The sequence below is a fragment of the Mobula birostris genome, chromosome 2, assembly GCF_030028105.1.
Source record: "Mobula birostris isolate sMobBir1 chromosome 2, sMobBir1.hap1, whole genome shotgun sequence".
Classification (NCBI taxonomy): Eukaryota; Metazoa; Chordata; class Chondrichthyes; order Myliobatiformes; family Myliobatidae; genus Mobula; species Mobula birostris.
The window spans coordinates 118384148-118408298 of record NC_092371.1 but is presented as its reverse complement, the minus strand read 5'-3'; the positions used below and the strand labels follow the sequence as shown (position 1 = coordinate 118408298).

Below are 24151 nucleotides of genomic sequence, written 5' to 3'. Positions count from 1 at the left end.
TTAACATGTCTGTAGAATCCCTTCAGGTTCTCCTTTGCCTTGTCTACTAGGCCAGCATCATGTTTTTTTTCAAGCCTTCCTGATTTCTTTCTTAAGCATTCTTTTGCATTTCTTGTACCTCATATGTACCTCATTTGTTCCTACCTGCCTATGCCTGCCATGTAACTCCTGTTTTTTTTTTTTTTTTTTTTCTTGACCAGAGCCTCTATCTCTTGAAAATCAAGGTTCCCAAAACCAGTTGACTTTACCTTCTATTTTGACAGGCAAATACAAGCTTTGTTCTCTCAAAATTGCACCTTTGAAGGCCTTCCACTTACCAAGTACACTTTTGCCAGAAAACAGTCTGTCTCCATCCACGCTTGCCAAATCCTTTCTGATACCATCAAAACTGGTCATTCTCCGATGTAGAATCTCAACTTGTAGACCAGACCTATATTTTTGCATATTTACTTTGAAACTAATGGCATCGTGGTCTCTAGATGTAAAGTGATCCCCTACACAAACTTCTGTCACCTGTCCTGTCTCATTCCCTAATGGCAGATCAAGTATCGTACACTCTCTTGTTGGGACTTCTACATACTGATTTAAAAAAAAAAAAAAAAAAAAAAGAAAGAAACTTTTCTGAACATATTTGATAAACTCTGTCCCATCTAGTCCTTTTACAGTATGGGAGTCCCAGTCAATATTTGGAAAGCTAAGATCACCTGCTATAACAACCTTGTGTTTACGAATAAACTCTTCTTGGGCTTCAAGCCGGGTACAGGTATCTATTATAACCGACACTTCAATGGCAAACTCTGCCATCTTCTTCAGGGACAATGCCTGGGTAAGTCTCGTCCAGTGGTATTTATACCCCCGTAGTCCGTCCCTCCTGATTGATTAGTCCTCATCCAATCAAGTTTCCACTATCCCACCTTGTACAATCAAATTCCAGTTCATACTTCGAGTGAGGACTTTGTCTTTGTTAAGATTCTTTTCCTCTAGTTTTATTTCAATGGCATCCTTTACCAGGTGGTCCCAAAAGTCACTGGTGTGGCGCAGTAGTTCTGTGCCATCGAAGTCAATCCCTATGGCTATACTTCACCGGGTAACCCATACGGATAGACCCCCTGTGCGCCTTGATGCAGGTTTCCACCATGTGTCCCGTCTGGCCAATATATGCTGCTCTGTGTTCATAGGGGATCCTATAAACACCAGCCAATCTAAGTCCCAGGTCATTTTAGACCCACATAAGCTGTGAGATCAGCTTCCTTACAGGTTTGTGGATTGTATCAATCCAGTATTTCTTCAGGATTCTGGTGATCCTTCCATAAACCATAAAAATATAGGGAAGACAGGCAATGGTGATGGGTTCCTCCCCATTGTTAGGTTTCCTGGTTTCTCTGTCAGCCCTTTTAAGGGCCCGATTGATTTCCTTCACCTTGTAGCCATTCTGTAGGAATGTCGTGCGTAATTGTCTAATTTCCTCCTGGAGCCTCTCCAGGCTCTAAATAGTTTTCACATGGTTAATCAAAGCAGAAAGAGCCGCTCTATGTTGGGAGGTGGTGGCTGTTATTGTTGAGATACGAGTCCATGTGATGATCGATGCCACATCCGAGGCTACTGTCTGGTTTGTGACATATTAGAATGTCCAGCAATGGGAGGCAACCATTCTTCTCCATCCCTATCTGGATGTATACTGTTCAGATTGTGAAACTGTTGGAGTGCTGGAGTCCATGAGGCCACACTATGGAGATGTCATCGATGTGTCTGAAGAAGGATTTGGGGCATAAGGGCAAGGAACTCGGAGCCCTCTCCTCATAGTCCTCCAGGTAGAAATTAGCAAACCCATGGCCACTCTGTTCATTTCATAGTAATTCCCCTTCTAGAGGAAGTACATCGAAGTAAGAGTGTGTTCGAAAAGATCAATGGAACCCTTACCAAACCCCGACCTATGAACAGGGACACCATGTCGAAACTAACCACTATGCTGTCCGGGTTCATCTGGATGTTGGTTATTTTTTTAATGAAGTCAGTTGAATTTGAGATTCGAGATGTGATGCTCACAGCCCCCAACAGAGGGAGAAGGAATAGTTGTTACCTGCTTAGCGAGGCAGTAAGTTGGAGAGTCTATCCCACAGACAATGGCCTCAGGGAATCCCTCCTTGTGTATCTTAGGGAGCCCGTAATGTCTTGGTGGTGATGGTGCCTGGGGCAGAATTTTCTTACATATGTCTACTGACAGTCCGGATTTCTTCATTAAAGCAGATGTCATCATGACAATCGGATCCATGGGATCCTGCTGTAGAACTCTATAGGTGGGATCATTCAGAATCTGCTAGACTTTCCTGTGATACTCCTCAGAGGACATCAGACCATTGCATTTCCCTTGTCCACTGGTAAAATCATGATGGTTGGGTTTCGCAGTAGTACCTGGGGAGGGCCAGTCGCTCTACTTTTGTAATGTTCGGTTTTGGCAAAACTGCTCTTTTTAGGGCCATGCAGACTTCTATCTCCGTGGTATCCGGTGGTTTTCTGATTGCTTGCTCTTCTCTGCCAAATGTAATCCTGATGAGGTATGCCTCTGAGGACTGGAGCAAACTAGCCCCTTGGCAAGGACTGATCTAGCTGCCTTGTCGATGCTTTGCCCAGTTTGATTGATGGCAATCCTTTCTGGGTCCAATGGTGGGATGGCTGCACTTCACTTGGAGAGTTTGTCGTATTTCCTGACCTGCCTCACAGTGTTCCTTCGTGAAACTAGTTCACCTTGGGCAGCAGTGGTCCTGTCGATGTACTCCCAATCGTAAGGAGACATGTGGGTTGATGATTCCAGGTGACGAGACAGTTGTCTGCTCGTGTTGATGTCCAGAGTAAGTCTAGTGTAATAGATATGCTCCTTAATCAAAGCTTGGCTAGCTCGTCGTAGAATGTGCTTAGCCTCTGGTGGAACCAGTGCGGAACACAACCTCACAAACTTGGGGATGATGTCCTTGTCCTGGCATCCCAGAAAGAAGGCTTGCCTTCTCGTTGCGCAATGATTCAGAACGATGAATATTGCAGTGAACATCCTTCCCGCAGACATAAGTGAAAAAGATCCAGTGCTTTCCCGGTGTATATGACAAATAAACTCTGCTCGGGCTTCAAGCCGGGTACAGGTATCAATTATAACTGAGTAGCCATTCCCTATTTCCTGGAGAAAAGAATTTTAACAAAGGCAAAGGTATCACTCTAAGTAAGGACTGGAATTCAATTGTAAACAAGGTGGGGGAGTGGAAACCTGATTGGATAAGGACTTTATTGGGAGGGATGGACTGCGGGGGTATAAATACCACTGGACTAGACTTAACCAGGCATCATCCCTGAAGAAGATGGCAGAGTTTGTCATTGAAACATCAGTTATAATCGATACCTGTACCCAGCTTGAAGCCCTAGAAGAATTTGTTTGCCAGATATGCCGGGGAAACCACTAGATCCTTTAACAACCTTATGTTTCTTGTTACAGTCTGCGATCTCTCTGCTAATTTGTTCCTCAAAATCCCTTAGACTGTTGGGCGGTCTGTAATATAGCCCCAGTAAAGTGCTCATGCCTTTTTTTAATTTCTCGGTTCCACACATAATGCCTCAGTAGGTGAGTTGTTCAGTCTGTCCTGACTGAATACTGCTGTGATATTTTCCCTGTCCAGTAATGCCACCCCTCCTCCTCTAACCCCTCCCACCCTGTTGCGTCTAAAACAACAGAACCCTGGAATATTGAGCTCTCAGTCCTGCCCCTTCTGCAAACAAATCTCACTAATGGCTACAATATCATAATACCAGGTGTTGCTCTATGCCCTGAGATCTTCGGCCTTTCCTACGATACTACTTGTGTTGAAATATATGCAGCTCAGGACATTAGTTGCATTATGCTCAACCTTTTGGTTCCTCACTTTGGCTCCACGACCTCTCCAACAACTGTCCTGGCATTCTGGTTTCCATCCCCTACAACTCTAGTCTAAACCCCACTGTACAGCACTAGCAAACCTTCCCGCTAGGATATTAGTCCCCCTCCAGTTCAGGTGCAAATCGTCTCTCCTGTACGGGTCCCACCTTCTCTGGGAGAGAGCCCAATAATTGCAAAATCTCATTCCTTTCCTCCTACATCAACTCCTTAGCCACTTATTAAACTGTATAATCTTCCTATTTCTGGCCTCACTATCACATGGCCCGGGTAGCAACCCTTGGGATCACAATCCTGGAGTCCTGCCCTTTAGCACCTAACTCCCTGAACTCCCTTTGCAGAACCTCGTCACCCTTCCAACCTCTGTCTTTGGTACCTACATGGACCGTGACCTCTGGCTGTTCACTCTCCCACTAAGAATGCAGAGGACTCGATCTGAGATGTCCCAGACCCTGGCACTCCAGAGGCAATATACCATCTGGGAATCTCTTTCTTGTCCACAGAACCTCCTTTCTGTTCCTCTACCTAACAAGTACCCTATCACCACCGCTTGCCCTTCTCTTCTCTCCCCACCCCCCCCCCCACCTCCTGCCCTTCTGAGTCGCAGAGTCAGGTTCAGTGCCAGAGATCTGACTGTTGTGACTTTCTTCTGTTTGCTTATTTTCCCCCCCTTCCCCCCCCCCACCCCCAGCAGGTTCCAAAGTGGTATACCTATTGAGGGGGGGATGGCCGCAGGGGTACTCTACACTGGCTGTTTAACCCTTTCCCCTTCCTGACCAGTTTCCTATGTCCTGCACCTTGGGTGTAGCTACCTCTCTATATGTATGTATCTATCGCCCCCTCAGCCTCCCAAATGATCCAGAGTTCATCCATTTCCAGCCCCAACTCCTTAATACAGCGTATTAGATGCTGCAGCTGGATGCATGTCTCACAGTTGTAGTTGTCAGGGACACTGGAGATCTCCCTGCCTTCCCGAATCCCACAAGAAGAGCATTCCACTATCCTGCCTGACATCTGTACTGTTCTAACTGAGCAAATAGAAAGAAGGAAAAAAAACAATAACTGTGGGAGAACTAAAGAATTCTACCTACAGATTGTTTTTTTGCTTTCTCTGACTGGAGCCTTAATGAACTAAAGCCTGAAAATCTGCACTCTAGTTCTGTCCACTCCAACAATCGATGCACTGCTTGCTACTGCCTTACTTTAACTTGTTCTTGCCTATTAATCTGGAACGCTGCTCAAGGCTCCAAACTGCTGCATTTCGCTGCCTTTCCTACTCATTTGGTGAAATTCAGTGAGCTACATCTTCTCAGAATTCTGATCTTTCTGACTGGATGCTGCTCAAAACTACAAACTGCCGTGAGTCACTGCCTTTTCTGCTCAATTCATGAACCTGAGGGAACCACATCTTCTCAAGATCCTTATCTCTTTGATTTGCCGCTGCTAAAAGCTGTGGCAAAATGAAATCAATATAATTGTTACTCAGCAGTATCTTGTGATTTCAGATTTGTTTCATTAGTGGAAGTAGTTTATTTATTAATACCATTCTCCTTATAGGTACTTCAATATTTATTTATAAATTTATTAATGTATGCTATTACCTTTTGAACATTATAGTTCATCTTTGTGTTTATTTGGGGATGTCTTGGATACAAAGGTGAACATTTTGATGGTATTGGCGTTTCTTGTTATTTCTTGTAGATAATGACAGTGCATGTAAATTGATACGTAATTAACCATTTGATGTACAAGTTTTTCAAAATAAAGTGAGTTTTGCTTCTTCCAGATTTTGTTTCACTTCCTTGTGAATCATAGTTATGTTATTTTGTAGGAGTTTCACAGCTCGAGTTTCTCAGAACCTATTGCCTGTACAAATGGATAATTCTATTAAATCCACACCAATGTCTTTGGCAAACCAGCAAAGTATGCCGTTGGAGGCTCAAGATGGTGAGGTATTTTAACTTAAATTATTTAATGTTTATTCCCCTGTATGTTAGAAGAGCTGTTCCCATCACTGATCCTTGCAGTACTTTAGTATCAGAGCCACCTAATCCAAAAATGGTCTACTTACTTTCTTACAGATTTTTATTTGTTAACCAATTTGCATTCCAAGCTCCTTCAATTCCATGTGCTCTGGTTTTCTTTAATTATCTTGTGTGTGTTCTTTAGGCATTCACTGGTTTGCCTTTGCTAGCGTTGCTCTTTGCAACCTTGTACTTGAACAGTTTCCTCAGACGAAATTTACTTTTCTTCCTGGCTCTACTCAATCCTAATATTAATTTTCAGAGTCCTGTTACGAATTCAATAAAGCGTTCTGACATTTATCCAACTAATTCCAGTTTAACTGGTCTGTAATTTCCTTGTTACATTCTTCCTTTTCTTAAATAGTATCATTATATTAATGACTTTCTAATATCCATAGAGTCATAGGGCAATCTCCTCATTCCAGAAAGCTAGCCAACTTTTGTTACTTGTACTCAAAGTCCTGTATTCAATATCTTGGACGAAGAAATAAAAATCATGCATGCAATTTTGTGTGTGTGTTGTGCTGCCAAAGCCTGATGTAATTGCATTAAAGCAAAAACTTGCATTTGCTTTTAATATAGCCAAATAATTCAAGGGTTACAGGAGCATTTTAGCACTTTCATGGAAAAATTGATACCATCCTACAAAATGAAGCAAGGAACCATGTAAGCACAAGCTTGGTCATAGCTTGTGGTAGGGTTTATGGGTAGCCTTCAATGTAGGAAGAGAGGAGAGCTAAATGAGAGAACATAAGAGCCTTGGTCTGCTGAAGATAAGGATATCAATTTTGGAATAAGCACATGTATATATGTGGATCACCAAAAATCAAGATTTAGAGGAATCCAGTTATATGCAATTGTAACAGGGCCAGAATAATGACAGTTGGGGGGGGGAGAGGCATTGTAGAAATTCATACTGAGGGTTTACTTGGTCAAAGATCTGACAAACACTTATTTACACCATTATGATATCAAAAATATTTTTAACAAATTTTCAAACATGATCTGCCTTTCATAAATCAATTTTGACTTAGCTGAATATCAATTTTTGCAAAATAATTGTACTTTTAACCAGTGTAAATTGATAACAGCTGTCGAATTAATATTATGACAAAATATCTTGGTGTTGTTACACAAAAACTGCTGCACAACAGAAATTCAGTTTGACTTTTGTTTTCATACCTATATTAATACATTGTTCTTGATGTTTTAGGAGTAATGTTTAGAAATGGGCCTATATTTTCAAGTACAAACATTTGCTTTTTAGATTTTATTTTAAGTGTTTTATACATTTAGGATTTAAACATGAGCCATTGGGAAACTCTCAGCTCATCAATCAAGATTCAGCTGGTTTGAGTAAATTAAAGTTGAATGCTGTGCCAGCAGGCATAGAAGCTCTTCCCAAATCTCAGGTAACCTAAATTTTTGCTACAATTAAGGTTTGTGCTAATTTAAAATAATATAATGCGAGCTAGTATGGAGTTAGTTTAGGCTATTTACTGAAATTGCATGATTAAGTACCTGCAGTGCAGTCTTGTATCTTAGAAGACCTGATGAGGTTCACACAAAAGTCATTCCCATTTGCTAAAGGTACCAGAGTGCCAGTAAAGAGGGAAAGTTTTCTCATTTATAAGGGTTGCTGGAGTTAGTGGGAAACTTAAAGAAAATGCATTGGATGCTTAGAATTCTGTCAATGTTGTAGTCTAACCTCTGAGTATTTGTTCATCTTGTTAAAATTAGGATTTGTATCTTTGCAATACAGGGTAACATAGAAAATGGCTCCAGCTGGAAGCAATCTAGACTTAATTCTTGTGATACGGAATCGAGAGCTTTGTAAGTACATTTATGTTTATAGATTACTGATAAAACATGCCAAGATGTAAATAATTATAGGAGGTCTAGTAAAATTTTGAGGTACGTTGAAGTTGTCAAAATATAAAACAAAAATCTGTAAGAGTTGGAACTCTAGGGAGAGAAAAGCAGATGTGGCAAGCCTTGGTGAAGAAAGAAACAGATTTAACATTTCTAGTCAATGTCTTTTCACCAGGAACATTATTTTCACTGTTTTTAGTTTCATAAGCAATGGTGTACAACAAGGACTTCCATTATACTGTGTTTCTAAAATACTAATGTTGTTGGGGACTTTGTTGTCAGGCAAAATAGATACAATTGTTCCTTTCCTTTTAATAGCTGTGATTGCAATTTTTATTACAGCAGTTACAATGATTCAGCATGCTTTGGAGTTTGGTGCTTATGTAGCAGATTTTCTGGACTATCAAATGTTATTTTATCAATATTACAGCACCTTTAACGTTTCACACATTTGATGATTTTTAAAGATGTTGCATACCAATGTTTTAGTGAACCTTGTAAACTTAAAGGAGTGTAGGAACAGGACCAAGTTAAGTTTGAAGGGAGTGTGGGAACTGGAGATTCAGTGAGCAGGCAGTGCACAGCCACCAATAGACAGGGGTCCTGATGAATGGAAAAGGAGCACAGTAAGCAATACCTAGTGAGCCAGATGCCAAATCATTGGGATTTCTGAATGTAGCTGTATTGGGGCAGCTTCTCTAGTGAGAAATGTGACTAGTCCTGAGGTGTAGATCTTTGTTATTAGATCGGGGATACTGTATGGTTTGCTGCATCCATTGTTCTCAGTTTCATGTCAGTGGAGTGAATGGAATAGGCAACTATCTTCTGTGTTAGTGGAGATCTTGGGAGGAAGCTGAGATGGAACATCTACCTCACACTTTGGCTTTAGATGGTTACAACTGCTTTAGCCTTGTATTTGGTGTTCATGTCTGAATCACAATGGCAATAGTCTTGGAGCCTCCTCTTCTCCGGTCTACCATTCGTGACTCGATAGATAGAGAAATGCAGGATGGAAATGGACTGTTTGGTACACCACCTCTTTTATACAAACAATAGAGCATCCATTTTACATTGACCTTACCTGAAACCATTTTATCTCCCCATATTTCCATTAAATCTCCCCCCACCAGCACTCAACATGTACATTCTACCAGCCATTTACACACTAGGGCAATTACAGCAACCACTGAACCTACCAACCAGCTCCTATTAAGCTGCCAGCACTTTGAAATATAGGAAGAAACTGAATCACCCAGGAGAAATCCACACCATAGTCACAGGGTGAAAGTGCAAACTTCATACGGAAAGACAGCACCAGATGTAAGGATTGAACCTGGGTCACTAGGGCAGTGAGACAGCAGCTTAAACAACTGTGCCACTGTTTCTCATTGTGGTAGGATGTAGACGTTGGGTCTGATCTTTTTATTGTGGGGGTCAGAGAGTTCTGTCTGTTTTGCTGTTTACTCCTTTGTTGAAATTTCATTAGCTGGACAGTTCAGTTTGATGCACATCTGTTACTGCACCCATTGTGCCAATGTGATCTACTCATTAAACCTGAATTTCCTCCGTGGGTTGAAAGTAATAAGGGTGACAGATATTCCTTGCCATGAGCCTGCAGGTTTACCTTTCTGATACTGCTGTTAGTGGCCCATGTCACCTTATGGATACCTGAGTAGTAGAGGAGTTAGATCTAGTCTGGGTCCATCTCATTCAATTCGTTGTCCCCACATACAGTCATGAAGCAAAGAAGAACCATGGAACCCCTTCAAAAACATCAAACCCTTCTCCCCTTGTGAAAAAAACCATGCAAACAGAACAAAAAAAGTGCAAAAACACAGAATATAAGCACAAAATCAATAGGCATATTTCAGTACAGTTCCCCACAATGTTCATTATCTACAGGTCACCTCAATTCAAAAATCACCTAAAAGTAGCAACAAAAAAAGAGCGACCAGACCCAGTACTAGAAACTAGAACACATCATAAACCTGAATTAGAGTCGATTAAACCTTGCTCTGGTACCATCCACCGATGCCATAGAGAGAGATCGCTTGAACGCAAGGACCTTCCCTCAGGAGCAGCGAATGAGAGTCCTCCAAAAGCATACACCTTCCCTGGCAGCAGCTAGTGAGAGGCTGATAGGCGGTGCTGGATACTCACTCACCTTCCACACTCATCTCGATTTCAATCATCTTCGGTGCTTTAATTGGGGAGATGTGGAGTCGATCATGGGCTCGCACCCCTCCCCCTGGCTTCCTGGCCTCCATGCCACGCGTTTTGATCGCAGCCTCATGGAACACTCTGAGAGACATCCAAGCGCCAGATCGCACGGTTGACCTGAAATCAGTCCGCCAGAATGTAAATTGCAGGCTCTAACAGTAGCAGAACCATATCTGAAATAAAAAGAAAATGTAACAGAAGTGAAAAGAATTATAAATGTAAGGGTTGAGGTTGGTTAGTACAGTATTCCAATAAAGACTGTTCTGCGAATCACCTACAACCTGTTATTCCAAATAACATGTAGAGTAAGACAGTGTAATATATCTTAAAATAAAAATTATGAAAGGTTGGAAATGTCATAAGGCCAAGGAGAATCTAGGTGAAAGATGGTATCAAATCATTGGCATTACTTCATGACTAGAAAGTGAATAGTTTTAAAAATAATAAAGATAAACAAAAAACAGAAAAGGAAATGATTAGTAGTCATATTGTCCAGGCAAAACAGTCCAGGATCCTGTTGGTTTGGCTGTTGCCTCTTGATCCAATATAGCATCAGATTTCAGCTATCAAGACTGGGCTGCCATACAGTTAAACCACACATTGTCTGCAGCAATTTCATCAGTCTTCCTTGATACAATACTTTTGAATCCTCAAGTATTATAGATGATGATTACCAAGCTTTTCTTCTTTCCATAACCCAAACTCAAGTATTCTAAATTATTCATTTGCACAAGGTATGTTTATACATAGAGCTGCTTGCTCATTTTGGGTTCACTCTTCGCCTCTTTTCAAAGAATCAAAGTATATTTAGTTATCAAAGTTTGTATGCAGTATGTAACGCTGAGATTTGTCTTCCTGCAAACCGCCACGAAACAAAGAAACACCATGGGACCTTTTCAATAAAAAAAAATCAAACCCCAAGCGAGCAAAACAAATCATACAAGCAACAAAAAATGAGCGAATAACGGAATATTAAACATCAAGCCACAGAGCATTGAAACAATTAATTTAATTTTGTGCTGTATTGTTAATTAAATGAAGACCATATAGCCAGTTCCCCCCGATCAAAATCGCGTAAAAATATCAGTAAAAAAGGAATGACCAGAAATGTGTATAACATGAACTGCAGAGTCCTCTAAACAAGTCCAATTCACAAACTGTGCCGACCAAAACTTACCAAAGTCTCTGACAGCAGGGAGAGAGAGACCAGTCAAAAGCAGGGAGATGACACTGAACACCTAGTCGGCTTCTGCTCTGCATTGATTTCAATTTTGCTTGATTCTTTAATTGGTGAGATCAGCGAGAACTGGAGTTGATAGTGGGCTCACGCCCTGTGTCCCAGCTTCTCGGCCTCCAAGCTACATGCTTCACTCCAAACCTCGCCAAGCTCCCTCCGAGACAGCAAAGCGCCAGATCGCTCAATTGGCTCAAAAACACACCACCAAAGTGTAAATCACAGGTTCCAATCCCACGTAGTTTAGTAGAATCATATTTGAAAGAAGTAAAAGTAGTAGTTTTGTGTATTGTCTGAAGGACGTCACCGTTGGTCACGTTGCTCACTGGCATTATCCTGTCAGAACTCATTAACATTGCCTAGAACATTGAGTAGCTTTTCAGTGTTCTGGGCCAAGAAAGCAAGGAGTGAGGACAAATGAACAAGCAGCTCTATAAATAACACACAAATATATATGTCTAAAAAGATATAAATAACAATGGAAAAACTTCAAAGTGCTTCACAAAATGAATGCTGAAGAAGTGGAATGATTCTTATTTGGGTATACCAGCACTTTGCTTTAACAGCTAGTTTTTGTTTATCTAGTGTGATCTTTTCTGTTTGGATCTTATCAATTCATGACTAACAGTTTTTATTCTGCATATGGCACAATTTCAATAACTGGCTTGATTTTTACTTTCTCTTTAAAATACTCATTTAGAAATTCAATTGCATCTGCGCCTGTGCATCAAACCAGCTGCAAAATGCAGGAAATACCAGGTGAACTGCAGCAAGTTGTCATGTATGACAAGAGTGTTCTCTTTTCTGGAGATAAAGAAATGTGCTTTGAAGAAATACGAGCTCAGAAGCACATTGTACAAAGCCAACAGAAAGAACAAGAGGAATGGAGTATGTTGTTTATTCTTTCAGTATAACTTGCAGCTAATTCATTGACTAAGCTAGGACTCATTATCTGCTTTAGAAAGATCTCCTGTTTTCTTCATCTCCCTGTTGGTATGACTTTAGGGCTATCAAGGCATCCTTCACATTAGGGGAGGAAGTGGGTTGTATTTGAAAACACAAATTCTTTCTTTTTTAATCTTTTTATTAATTTTCAAATTCATAAACCTAGCAACAATACTAATACAAAGAGATTGGGATTACATTGTTGGTCATTGACATATACAAGTAAAAACTACAGATAATACAAGTATATTAGGTCTCCCAAACTCTTAATATAATTAAACATGATAAAAAGAAAAACGAAAAAATATATAAAAAAAAACAAAATAAAAAAAACTAAACTAAACCAAAAACTAAACTAAACAAAGCTGGGCCATTGTATTACATTAAATACAATAATTAATGTCGTTAACTCTGCTCCTCTGTCCATATATTTTAAGTTAATAAAAGGGATTCGGGAAAGTTCAAGCTACATCATATGAAAGTGTTGAATAAATGGCCTCCAAGTCTCTTCAAATTTAACCGAAGGATCAGAAGTGACACTTCTGATTTTGTTTCTAAATTTAGGCAAGATACAGTGTGAGAAAACCATTGAAATGTAGTAGGAGGATTGATCTCTTTCCAATTCAATAGAATGGATCTTCTAGCCATTAATGTAACAAATGCAATCATCTGACAGGCTGAGGAGGATAAATAACTATGTTCCATCATTGGTAAACCAAAAATTGCAGTAATAGGATGAGGTTGTAAATCAATACGCAAAACTGTTGAAATAATATCAAAGATGTCTTTCCAAATTTTTTCAAAAGTGGGCAAGACCAGAACATATGAGTCAAAGAAGCTACCTCAGAATGACATTTGTCACAAATAGGACTTGTATGAGAGTAAAAACGAGCTAGTTTATCTTTAGACGTGTGGACCCTATGTACCACCTTAAATTGTATCAATGTATGTTTAGCACATATAGAGGAAAAGTTAACTAACTGAAAAATCTTCTCCCATTTCTCTATAGGTCAGTGAAGTTGAAGTTCCCTTTCCCATTCTTAAATTTATCAGATATACCTGGCTGTATTTTCAAAACATAAATTCTATGAGTGAATTTAATTCTGCATCTCAATTTTTGGATAATGATTTGCTAACTTTTAAAGGAGAATATCCATTGTCCAAAAAAAAAACTAATGTGGGAGAAGTGTCTGAGGTCCAAGTTAAATGGACCACTAGAGTCTAGATAGTAAAAATGAAAGTTCAGACAGTACCCTCTAAATAAATTTAGCACTGTCAAATTAGATTGAAGGTAAAGTACAGCAACATGATATAGTTGTCCACATTAAAGATGTCTTCAAAATGCAATGAATCTTTGAGTCCTGCTGAGGTTATAAGTTTCCTTGTATTGTGGTAATTAATAACAATTTTTAAAAAAAAAAATGCATGCAATGCTATAAATTGTTCAGATGCTTGTAATAATATTTTGATACTATAGGTGTCTTTCATATAGTATTAAACCTCTTATCCTAGAACATTCTTATCTCTAAAGATAGCTTAATCCAAATGAAAATTATTTCAATAGGAGCAGGATAAGATAGGCTGTGTCGCCCCAGAGCCTGTGCCACTATTCAAATAAATCATGTCAGACCTTGTCTGACGAAATTCCAAAAATCTCAATCTTGGAAGCTGTGTTAAAAGGCCCAGGAGGTAATTTCTGTACTTTTTTAATTGAAGAGGAGATGTTCAATAGCACCAAGTCTGATGAGATAAGATCACTGGAGCAGAAACTTGAACAATTGAAAATGCAACTGAAGTTAACTCAGGAGCGGGAGCAGGAAATACTGCAGGTGAGTGTGTTTGTATTGTGGGCAAAGGTGGTTGAATGTGGTTCCCAGCCAAGACTTAGAAGCTTTAATTTATTGTATTAATATATATCTTTTAAAGTGTATACTATGACTACTATATATCTTTTAAAGTGTCAAAATAAGGTCATGATCATAAAGTGGAGGTAGTGGAGTCAGCTAAATAGACAAGGCATGGAAGGATACAGTTCTAATGAGGGCAAATGGTATTAGTGTGCATGGCTAATTAGGGTCAACATGGATATTATGGGCTGAAGGGCCCCTTTTTCTCTGCTGAACAACTCTGACTTGTATATTTATCCACTTGCACTTGAAGGTTGTGGTAGAACATGGAACAGTACAGCACAGGCCCTTATGCCAATCCTTTAGCCTACTCCAAGATGATTGTAATGCTTCCCCCCTGCATAACCCTCCAATTTTCTTTCATCCATGTGCCTAAGAGTCTCTTGAATTTCCTAAACTATCTTCCTCTACCACAACACCTGGCATTGTGTTCCACACACCCACCACTTTAAGTTTATATACAAAAAACAACTTGCCTCTGACATCCTTCTATGCTTTCCTTCAATCACCTCAAAAGTATGTCCTCAGATGAGTACAGGTCACTCGTCTGAGTGCTACTGGTACCATGTAACTCAGTACTACCTGTCGCATGTTCGGGTGGTCGGCGACCAAACCGGCTCCCCCACCAGGCTTGCCTGGTGAGGAGGGTGGCCAGACACACTGCAGGTCGAAAAACAAGACCTGTCAGAGGGCAGATGAACCCTCTCGTAGGGTCAGCGGCCATCTAGCAAACATGTGCCATGAAGCGCAGAAAGGGCATCCCTTGTATCGAAGCTTGGTCTGGCCATTCACTGCAACAGAACTTCTCCCAGTCGTCTTGGATCCCACCATGCCGCTGGATCTGGGAGGGGATGTCAAGCGGGTGGGTCTGGACCTGTGCAACCCCCTACTCACCTAAAATCCATTCATGCACGCGTTGTTCCTTTGAGGAGTGGGGTACTACCACACTAACTGACTGAAAGGAACCATCAACGTCCTGTGGGATGGATAACCAGAGAGAGAGATGTCCTCTCGTATTAGCCATTGCCATCATGGGGGGTGGGGGAACATTGTCTGTCCACTCTATCTATGCCTCTTATCATCTTGTACACTTTATCAAGTCACCTTTCATCTGTTTCAAAGAGAAAATCCCGTGCTCACTCAACCTGTCCTCATATGACATGGTGTCTAATCCAGGCAGCATCCTGGTAAATCTTCTCTACATCCTCTCTAAAACTTCCATTTCCTTTCTATAATGAGGTGACCAGAAATGAGCACAATACTCCAAACATGGTGTAACCTGAGTTTTATAGAGTTGCACGATTACTTCATGGCTCTTGAACTCAGTCCTCTGACTATTGAAGGCCAACACAGCACACAACTTTTTTTTCAATCTTTTTATTAGTTTCATAATAAACATACCATAATATTGATACAAAGTTATTGGGAATACATTGTTATAGTTAAATATAAGCCCAGTTGACACATGAGTGTTAAATCTCCCAATCATACAGGATACAGATGTAATATACAAAACAAAAAAAATCTTTAAAAAAATCATGAAAAAGAGAAAAAAAATGTACCCCCCCAAAAAAAACTAACCTAAACACTGTTAATCAACTAAACTGAGAAAAAAAAGACATGGACTGTTATGTAACATCAAAAAAAAAGGAACCATTAGTGTCGTTGACTCCGCTCCTCTCAACATATATTAAAAAGAAATAGAATAAGTTTGGAAAGGGTCAAATTACATCATATGAAAATGTTGGATAAATGGCCTCCAAGTCTTTTTGAATTTAATAGAGGGATCATAATAACACTTCTAATTTTTTCTAAGTCTAAACACAGCATAGTTTGAGAGAACCAATGAAATGTGGTGGGAGGATTAATCTCTTTCCAGTTCAGCAAAATGGATCTTCTAGCCATTAATGTAAGAAATGCAATCATCTGACGAGCTGAAGAGGTTAAATGACTTAATTCTATCATTGGTAACCCAAAAATTGCAGAAATAGGGTGAGGTTGTAAATCAATATTCAAAACAGTATCAAAAATATCTTTCCAATATTTTTTCAAAAAAGGACATGACCAAAATGTATGAGTTAAAGAAGCTATCTCAGAGTGACATCTATCGCATACAAGATTTATATGAGAATAATAACGAGCTAGTTTATCCTTAGACATATGAGCCCTTTGCACTACTTTAAACTGTATCAGCGTATGTTTAGCACATATAGAGGGTGAGTTAACTAACTGAAGAATTTTTTTCCTGTTTTTCAATCAGTACAATAATCTTAAGTTCCCTTTCCCAATCAGTCTTAACTTTATTAGATATGTCTGGACATATTTTCATAATTGTATTATAAATAATTGCTATTACACCTTTCTGAAAAGGATTTAAGTCTAAAACTTTTTCCAAAATATCCGTTGAATATAAATTCAGGAAGGTAGGAGAAACAGTATTTTAAAAATTTCTAACCTGTAAATATCTGAAAAAATGAGATCTAGGCAAATTATATTTATTAGATAATTGTTCAAAGGACATGAAACAATTATCCAAAAATAGATCACAAAATTGTACTATACCTTCAATTTTCCAAGCCAGATATGCTTGATCCACAATATAGGGTTGGAAAGAGAAATTAGATATAATAGGACTTGCTAAAATAAATCGATTCAACCCAAAAAATTTTCAAAATTGAAACCATACACGTAAAGTATGTTTAACTATTGGGTTATCCATTTGTTTATACAACTTAGAAAGAGTAAAGGGAAACGAAGTTCCTAAAATAAAACCCAATGAAAACCCTTGTAAAGAGTTACATTCAAGATTGACCCAATGTGGACTTGAAGTTACGTCCAAGTCCCATAACCAGAATTTTAAATATCGAATGTTAATTGTCCAATAGTAAAATCTGAAATTCGGCAAAGCTACCCCCGCCCCCACCTTTTCTTTTAGATTTCTGTGAATGTCTTTTACCCAACCTAGGATTTTTGTTCTGCCATATATATGAGGAAATTTTGGAATCAACATTATCAAGAAAGGATCTTGGAATGAAAATTGGCATCGCCTGAAATAAATATAAAAATTTAGGCAAAATAATCATCTTGATAGCATTGATCCGACCGATCAATGACAGAGACATTGGTGACCATTCAGTAAACAAAGGTTTAATTTGATCAATTAAAGGTTAAAAAAAAATTAGCCTTGAGTAAATCTTTATGCTTTTTCGTAATTTTAACCCCTAAATATGTAAGAGTCAGTAACCAATTTAAATGGTAAACATCCATAAACAGGAACCTGTATATTTAGAGGAAATAGTTCGCTCTTATTAAGGTTGAATTTATAATCAGAATAATTGCTAAACTGAGCCAGCAAAGATAAAATAACGGGAATAGATTTCCCAGGATTAGAGATAATAACAAATCATTGCATATAATCATAACTTATGTATTTCATTTCCACGGGTAATACCAAAAATGTTAGGTGGGTCTCGGATAGCAATTGCTAAAGGTTCAAGGGCAATATCAAATCATAATGGACTAAGAGGGCTTCCCTGCCAATTCCCCCGAGATAAACGAGAAAAGGGAGATCTTTGATAGTACAAACCGAAGCTACAGTGGTATGATATCAATTTAATCCAAGATATAAATATCAGACTAAAATTAAATTTCTCAAACACACTAAATAAATATGGCCATTCAACTCTGTCAAAAGCTTTCTCAGCATCTAATGAAATAATACATTCCGGAGTCCTAAATGAAGAAGTATAGACAATATTCATTAACCTCCTAATATTAAAAGGTGAATAACGATTTTTAATAAATCCAGTTTGGTCCACAGAGATAATTTGAAGTAGTACCTTTAAACTAGTTGCTAATATTTTAGAAAAAATTTTTGAATCTACATTCAAAAGAGATATCTGTCTGTATGATGCACAATCAGCAGGATCTTTATTCTTTTTAAGAATTAAAGAAATAGAAGCTCCATAAAACGATTGTAATTTACCTAATCTGATTGCTTCTTTAAATATTCTAGACAACCAAAGAGAAAGAATAGAGGAAAAAAAAACTTTAAAAATTGCACTGTAAAACCATCTGGACCAGGTGCTTTGCCGGAATTCACTGAAGAAATACAGCTGCTATTTCTTCATCTGTAACAGGAGTTTTTAATGTTAAACATTCTTCGGGTGATAATTTCGGAAAATTCAATTTCCTTAAAAAGTCATGCATGGTGTTAAGATCATGAGGAAAATCAGAGTTGTATAGAGGTATAAGAATCTTGAAGTTTTGTTTATCTTGTCATGATCAACTGTCAGAGTGTCATGATGTTTGCGGATCTTGATAATTTGACATTTAACCAAAGTAGTTTTCAATTGATCAGCACACAACTTAACCACCCGATCAACTTGCGTGCCAGCCTTGAAGGACCTATGGATGTGAACACCAGGATCCTTCTGTTCCTCCACACTGCTAAGAATCTTGTCATTAACTCTGTAATTTGCCTTCAAGTTCGACCTTTCAAAGTGTAACACTTCACACTCTTCTGGACTAAACTCCATCTGTCACTTGCCACCTGAACTCTGTACTCTGTCAATGTTCTGTTGTAACCTACAACAACCTTCTACACTATCCACACCACCACCGACCATTATGAAATCTGCAAGTTTACTAACCCACCTTCCACTTCCTCTTTCAAATTAAAAATGACCTGTGCCTCTACTATATCTCTAAGTAGTTAATGCCCGATTCCAACAACATTGCATTTTTAAAAAAAAGTTTATCCTCCCATCACTCTTAATTTTATGCATTGACCTTTACTCTATTCCTTCATGGAAAGGACCAGCCTTTGACTATGCACTCTGTTTAGATCCTTCTTTATTCAGTATACGTCAATCAAATCTTCCTTAATTTTTATCTTTAAAGAAAACAATCCTAGCCCAGAAAATGTAGTCCCATGACCCAGGAAATAGTGTTATAATGTTTTCAATACCTTTCGCTAAAGGCCTCTCATTCATCCTGTAATATTGCAGCCAGGATTGAACACAATAGTCTGGTTGAGGATATTGTTGGATAAACGTGGGAGGATATTGCCCAAACACTAAAATTGTATACAGAATGGTTTTGTATACAATCAGATCGATGTGTATTGATAAATCTAATGGCCTGGTGAAAGCTGACCCGAAGCCTGGTGGTCCTGGCCTTAATGCTCTGGTACCATTTGCCAGATGGTAACTGCTAAAACTGTTTGTGGTTGGGGTGGCTGGAGTCCCTGATGATTCTCCCAGCCCTTTTTAAGTATCTGTTGCTGTAATTGTTCTGAATAGAGTGAAGGTGTGCCGGGCTAGCCGCACCACTCTCTGCAGTGCCCTGCGATTGAGGATAGGACGGTTCCTGTACCAAGCGATTACATAGCTGGTCAGGATGCTCTCAGCGGTGCTCCTGTAGAACATCCTGAAGATCTGGGGACTCTTGCCAAACTTCTTCAGCCGCTTAAGGTGAAAGAGGCGCTGTTGTACTTTTTTTCACCATGCAGCCGGTATGTACAGTCGAGGTGAGATCCTCTGTGGTGTGTATACTGAGGAATTTGAAACTACTCAACCTCTCAAATACAGTCCCATTGATGTCAATAGGGGCTAGCCTGTCTCTGTTCCTCCTGTAATCCATGATCAACCCTTCATTTTTTTTTTTGGCAATTAGGGAGAGTTTGTTTCATGGCACCGCTGTGTCAGGGCATTGACTTCCTTATAGGCTGTCTCGTCATTGTTGAAAATAAGGCCTATCAAGGTGGTGTCATCTGCAGATTTGATTAGCAGATTGGAGCTGTGGGTGTAAAGGGAGTAGAGGAGGGGGCTCCTGTATCTACTGTACTTGTGTAGACTCATGCATGGTTACTACAGTAATGTCTGGGATATTGATAGATGACCGTCTCATGTTGTAAAAATCAAAATACTCAGCAGGTAAGCTCGGTAAGCAGAGCAAGAAATAGGACGGACGTTTTGGGGCGGTAACTTTCAACAAAGAACACTTGATTGTAGGTCATTGACATGAAATGTTTATTACTCAGCATTTGCTTCTTAATCTGTTTTCAACTATTCACTTAAATTTCAGAGGAAGGATAATGTTTTGTATTATTCCTATTATCCCAATAATCTTCTAAACGTTTTGAAACTTTCAGTAAAATTGCACTTCCTACCAACTTTTTTTTTCCTCAATGTGTACAATATCTATGCAGATCTCATCTCAAAATGCCTTGGAGTTGGCAACTACACCTTCACCATTACCCACTAAGTCTGATACACAGTCTATAGCCACTGCTTTACCAACGGAAATGGACAGTAGGGAAGAAACTAAGCAAAATTTATCTCCGAGTACCTGCGCTGGAACAGTCACGATTGCAAGTTTTACAGATGCTGCGCTGCAATTGTCCCAACATAGTGCTTCATTATCGGTGGCAAAGAAAGATAATAAGCAAAGATCTTCTGAAATTCAACCTGGCTTTCAAATTTTTGGAGAACCAGAGAATGGCCTTAATAATTTCAGGGCGCAGTTAGAGCTGCCATCCAGATCTGTGGTTACAAGTGCAAATAATAGTAGCAGTGGGCAACAGTAAGTATTTTTTTTTAATTATTTTGAGTCTTATTATTGCTAGGCAGCTTTTACCAAAAGCATACATAGCAACAATCACATTGTGTTTTAGTTTTAGTGTTCTAAAAATGAACTAAATAGTATTTTCAGTTTTATTAAGTTATTTTTATTGTGATGCATGTTGGTAATTTAGTTGGTGCATTTTAATTATGTTGGTGTAAGTTTTAAGTAAGGCCCTGGCACTGTAATGTTTAATTAAAATAAAATATTCTGTTAATGGTACACTGACAGTATTTAAGAACATCTAAGATGTCAAATTGATGTAAAAAAAAAATACACTGAGCCAGGCCCAAATTTTGTATGTAAAAAAAAAAGTTCTTAACAATTGGTTCAAACAGAAAATGGTTTAAATACAATTTGATGACTATAACTGTCTGAGAACTTTTTAATTTTCCTCAGGCTCATGAATGAAAGTGCTAACAGTTCTAGAATGACTTCCTTCACAAGACCAAAGGAAGGTAAATTTAAATAATGTTTTGCAGATATCTAAAATAATATCACATGTTATTGAAGAACTTTTTTAACATTTGTGGTGCTCATATTGCACCACTGAAATAGCAGAGTATTGTCAAAATAAGCCAAAAATAGAATTATAAAATTCTAATCTTAAGCCAAAATAAACAGAATTGGAAATACAAATGAATGTTAATTTATTAAGTAAATAGTTACAACTTTTTGTAAAGAAAGAAAGCCTAGTTTATTTTTATGTGCGTAATTCATGGACCATTAATTGCACTAGTTAAAAAGCATCATGTCCTCTCCCAGTTACCTCTCGCTAAAATGTATTTCATAGCCCGATAGTTGTAAGAATGCTGGCAAGAACGATTCTCATGTAGATTTCCCTTTACTACTTCCCCTTCACCATATTTTCTTCTTTTTCTTAAACTTGTTTATCATTTATTCCAAGATCTGATGAAAGATCATTGACCAGCAGCATCAACTATTTCTTTCTCCAAAAATGCTTTTGTGTAAATGTCAAGAGCTTAAAGGTTTTAGTCTTGCAAGCCTTCAGTTGTGCTCTAGACTTGTTCTCACTCTTCCCTTGCTGAAGGAACAGCATTTGGGATGACTTGCTAGTGCACAATTAAGATCATGGCTGCTGACTAGTGGTGCCGATTTGCTGCAGGTCTCAAATGTTTACTGCAGCATTCATAGCAAGTGACTCCTGCTTTTAAAAAGACTATGTTCTGTTTTGGTTAGTTATCATTGTTCCTTACTACAGTTGTTCCATGAACAGGCTCTTGTCTAGTTGTAACTTGGTCTTCATTTTGTATCTTTTTTGAGCATTTTATTAGAATGGATAGGGACTGCTAAACTTCCTTGATTTTTACCTTTTGTACTTTTTAAAGTACTCGGTTCTTAAAGAATTCAGTGTGGAAATGGAGCATTACAAATATTTAATTATTCATTTTAAAATTCAACTGTTGACAGGAAATGTATCGGGATTAACCATGAATAGATCTCACACACCAAATTCCTCTTTTGGCATAATTCAAGCTACTCCATCCAGAGTCCTCCCATCACCTACTGTTTGTACTAAAGAGGCTTTAGGTAAGATGTTCCTTTCATTTTGTGGTGGTATAGTTAGCCCGTGAAAGTCTTACTTATGCAAATAGAAAAGTGTCCTCTCAGAACTGATTCCCCACTTGATAAATTCTGAATTCCAACTGGTTAAATTAGAAATCACAACCAATTTAATATGTTTGAAAATTGAGGGTAAAAATTGGTCATGGATGTTAATGCTAAATGAGATGAAATATCCAATTGTGTATATGTATTTTCTGCTGATGTTAGTGAAACTACATTTTTTTCAAACACTATAATCAGCAGCAATTATCTACTACTTGTTTTGCACTGTCACCCAATAGCCATTCTTATTCTCATGCATTTTAACAAACTTGTCAGAGTAGAGTGCATTTTGACTGTTATGAGTACTTGACCAACACACACAAAATGCTGGAGAAACCCAGCAGGTCAGGCAGCGTCTATGGAAATGAATATTGAGGAATATGGTATTTCCCCCCGCCCTTCCTTTCCAGTCCTGGTGAATGAGTTAGGCATGAAATGTCGTCTGTTTATTCATTTCTGTAGATGCTGCCTGACTTGCGGAGTTCCTCCAGCATTTTGTCTGTGTGCTCTGCATTTCCAGCATCTAGAGAATCCCTTGTGTTTATGGTTACTTGAGTCTGGTTTTAATTTTACTACAGATTACTTCTTAAATCTGATAAATAAATAAAAATCCAAGGTTGAGAAACAAGCTGATCTATGCAAATCAGAGGTTTGAAATCTCAGAACAACCTAATGGTTTGAGATCTGAAAGAAATAATAGGACTATCTCAAGAACAATGTTAAATCATTGTTTTTTAGTTTGTTCAGTTTAGGAGGAAGACTTTTTTTGTAGTTCTCTGTTCATTGTTAAGCAAATTGACACGGTTGAGATTTGCCTTGAATCTGCCTCATATTTGAAGATTTGAGATGAAAACCTTTATTGAGATTAACTATAAGACATAATAGCTAAAAGGTAGGAAGTCTTACTTTCATGAGCACATTAATGAATGTTTTAGGCTAAGGAGGTCACTGGGAAAGATTAGGGAAATGTTAATGTGAAAGTATAATTATACAACTCTAAAATAAACCGTTGTAAACATTCCATAGAACAGTACAGCACAGGAACAGGCCCATTGGCCATCCATGTAGTTTATGTCCATTTATTTCCTGCCTGTTCATGTGCATGAATAGTTGTTTCTTAAGGCTGATTTATACTTGTGTGTACTAGCTTAGGCCGTATCCTACGCAAGTGGGCTACGCCATTGTGAGCATTTATACTTGTGCGTTGGTGTGTCTGCGTCGCTCTGTAATTCACCACCAAAACACTAGTTGGCGGTGGGGTTTCTATGCCACTGTGCAGAGTTTCTTCGTGTTGAAACGCAACACGAAGAAACTCAAACTCCAAACAATGGCGACTGAAACTGAAGGAGGGTGAATTTTCTGTGCTTGTCCGGCCATTGAGAGACATGGACGAGAAAATGCATTTCAAATATTTTCAGATGTTGGCAGGTAGATTTGACAATTTGGTTCATCGTCTCTAACCATTTATTTCGTATCAGTGTACGCACAGTATACTCAGAGACTGGCAATTACCTTTTCAGTTTTAGCTTCAGGTGGAAGTGAACAGGCTGTAGCAGCTAGCTACAAACTGGTGTCAAGCACAGGGCCCTCCATAATTTCGGAGGTCTGTAAAGCTTTATGGAAAGCATTGCAGCCAGAGTTCCTTCCCTGCCCTTCAGTTGCCCAATGGGAGGCTATTGCAGCGTAGGAGGAAATGCGATGCTACCAAGTGGACCAATCACAGTTGTTGCGGTCTGTGTCGCTGCAACGCATAGTTACATTTTGGGAGAGATGCACATTA

At 38.8% G+C, this 24151-nt stretch overlaps 1 protein-coding gene across 2 annotated transcripts in view; it reads left to right on the top strand.

Moving 5' to 3' along the window:
- The window catches only part of bub1 (BUB1 mitotic checkpoint serine/threonine kinase), a 63747-nt gene that overhangs the window by 6882 nt on the left and 32714 nt on the right, over positions 1 to 24151 (top strand). For both annotated transcript variants that reach the window (XM_072246880.1, XM_072246871.1), the window contains exons 5-12: positions 5748 to 5863; positions 7237 to 7352; positions 7703 to 7773; positions 11967 to 12154; positions 13928 to 14040; positions 20330 to 20703; positions 21142 to 21200; positions 22174 to 22293. In XM_072246880.1, the coding sequence (XP_072102981.1) occupies positions 5748 to 5863; positions 7237 to 7352; positions 7703 to 7773; positions 11967 to 12154; positions 13928 to 14040; positions 20330 to 20703; positions 21142 to 21200; positions 22174 to 22293 (1157 nt within the window). The remainder of the gene's footprint in view (positions 1 to 5747; positions 5864 to 7236; positions 7353 to 7702; positions 7774 to 11966; positions 12155 to 13927; positions 14041 to 20329; positions 20704 to 21141; positions 21201 to 22173; positions 22294 to 24151) is intronic.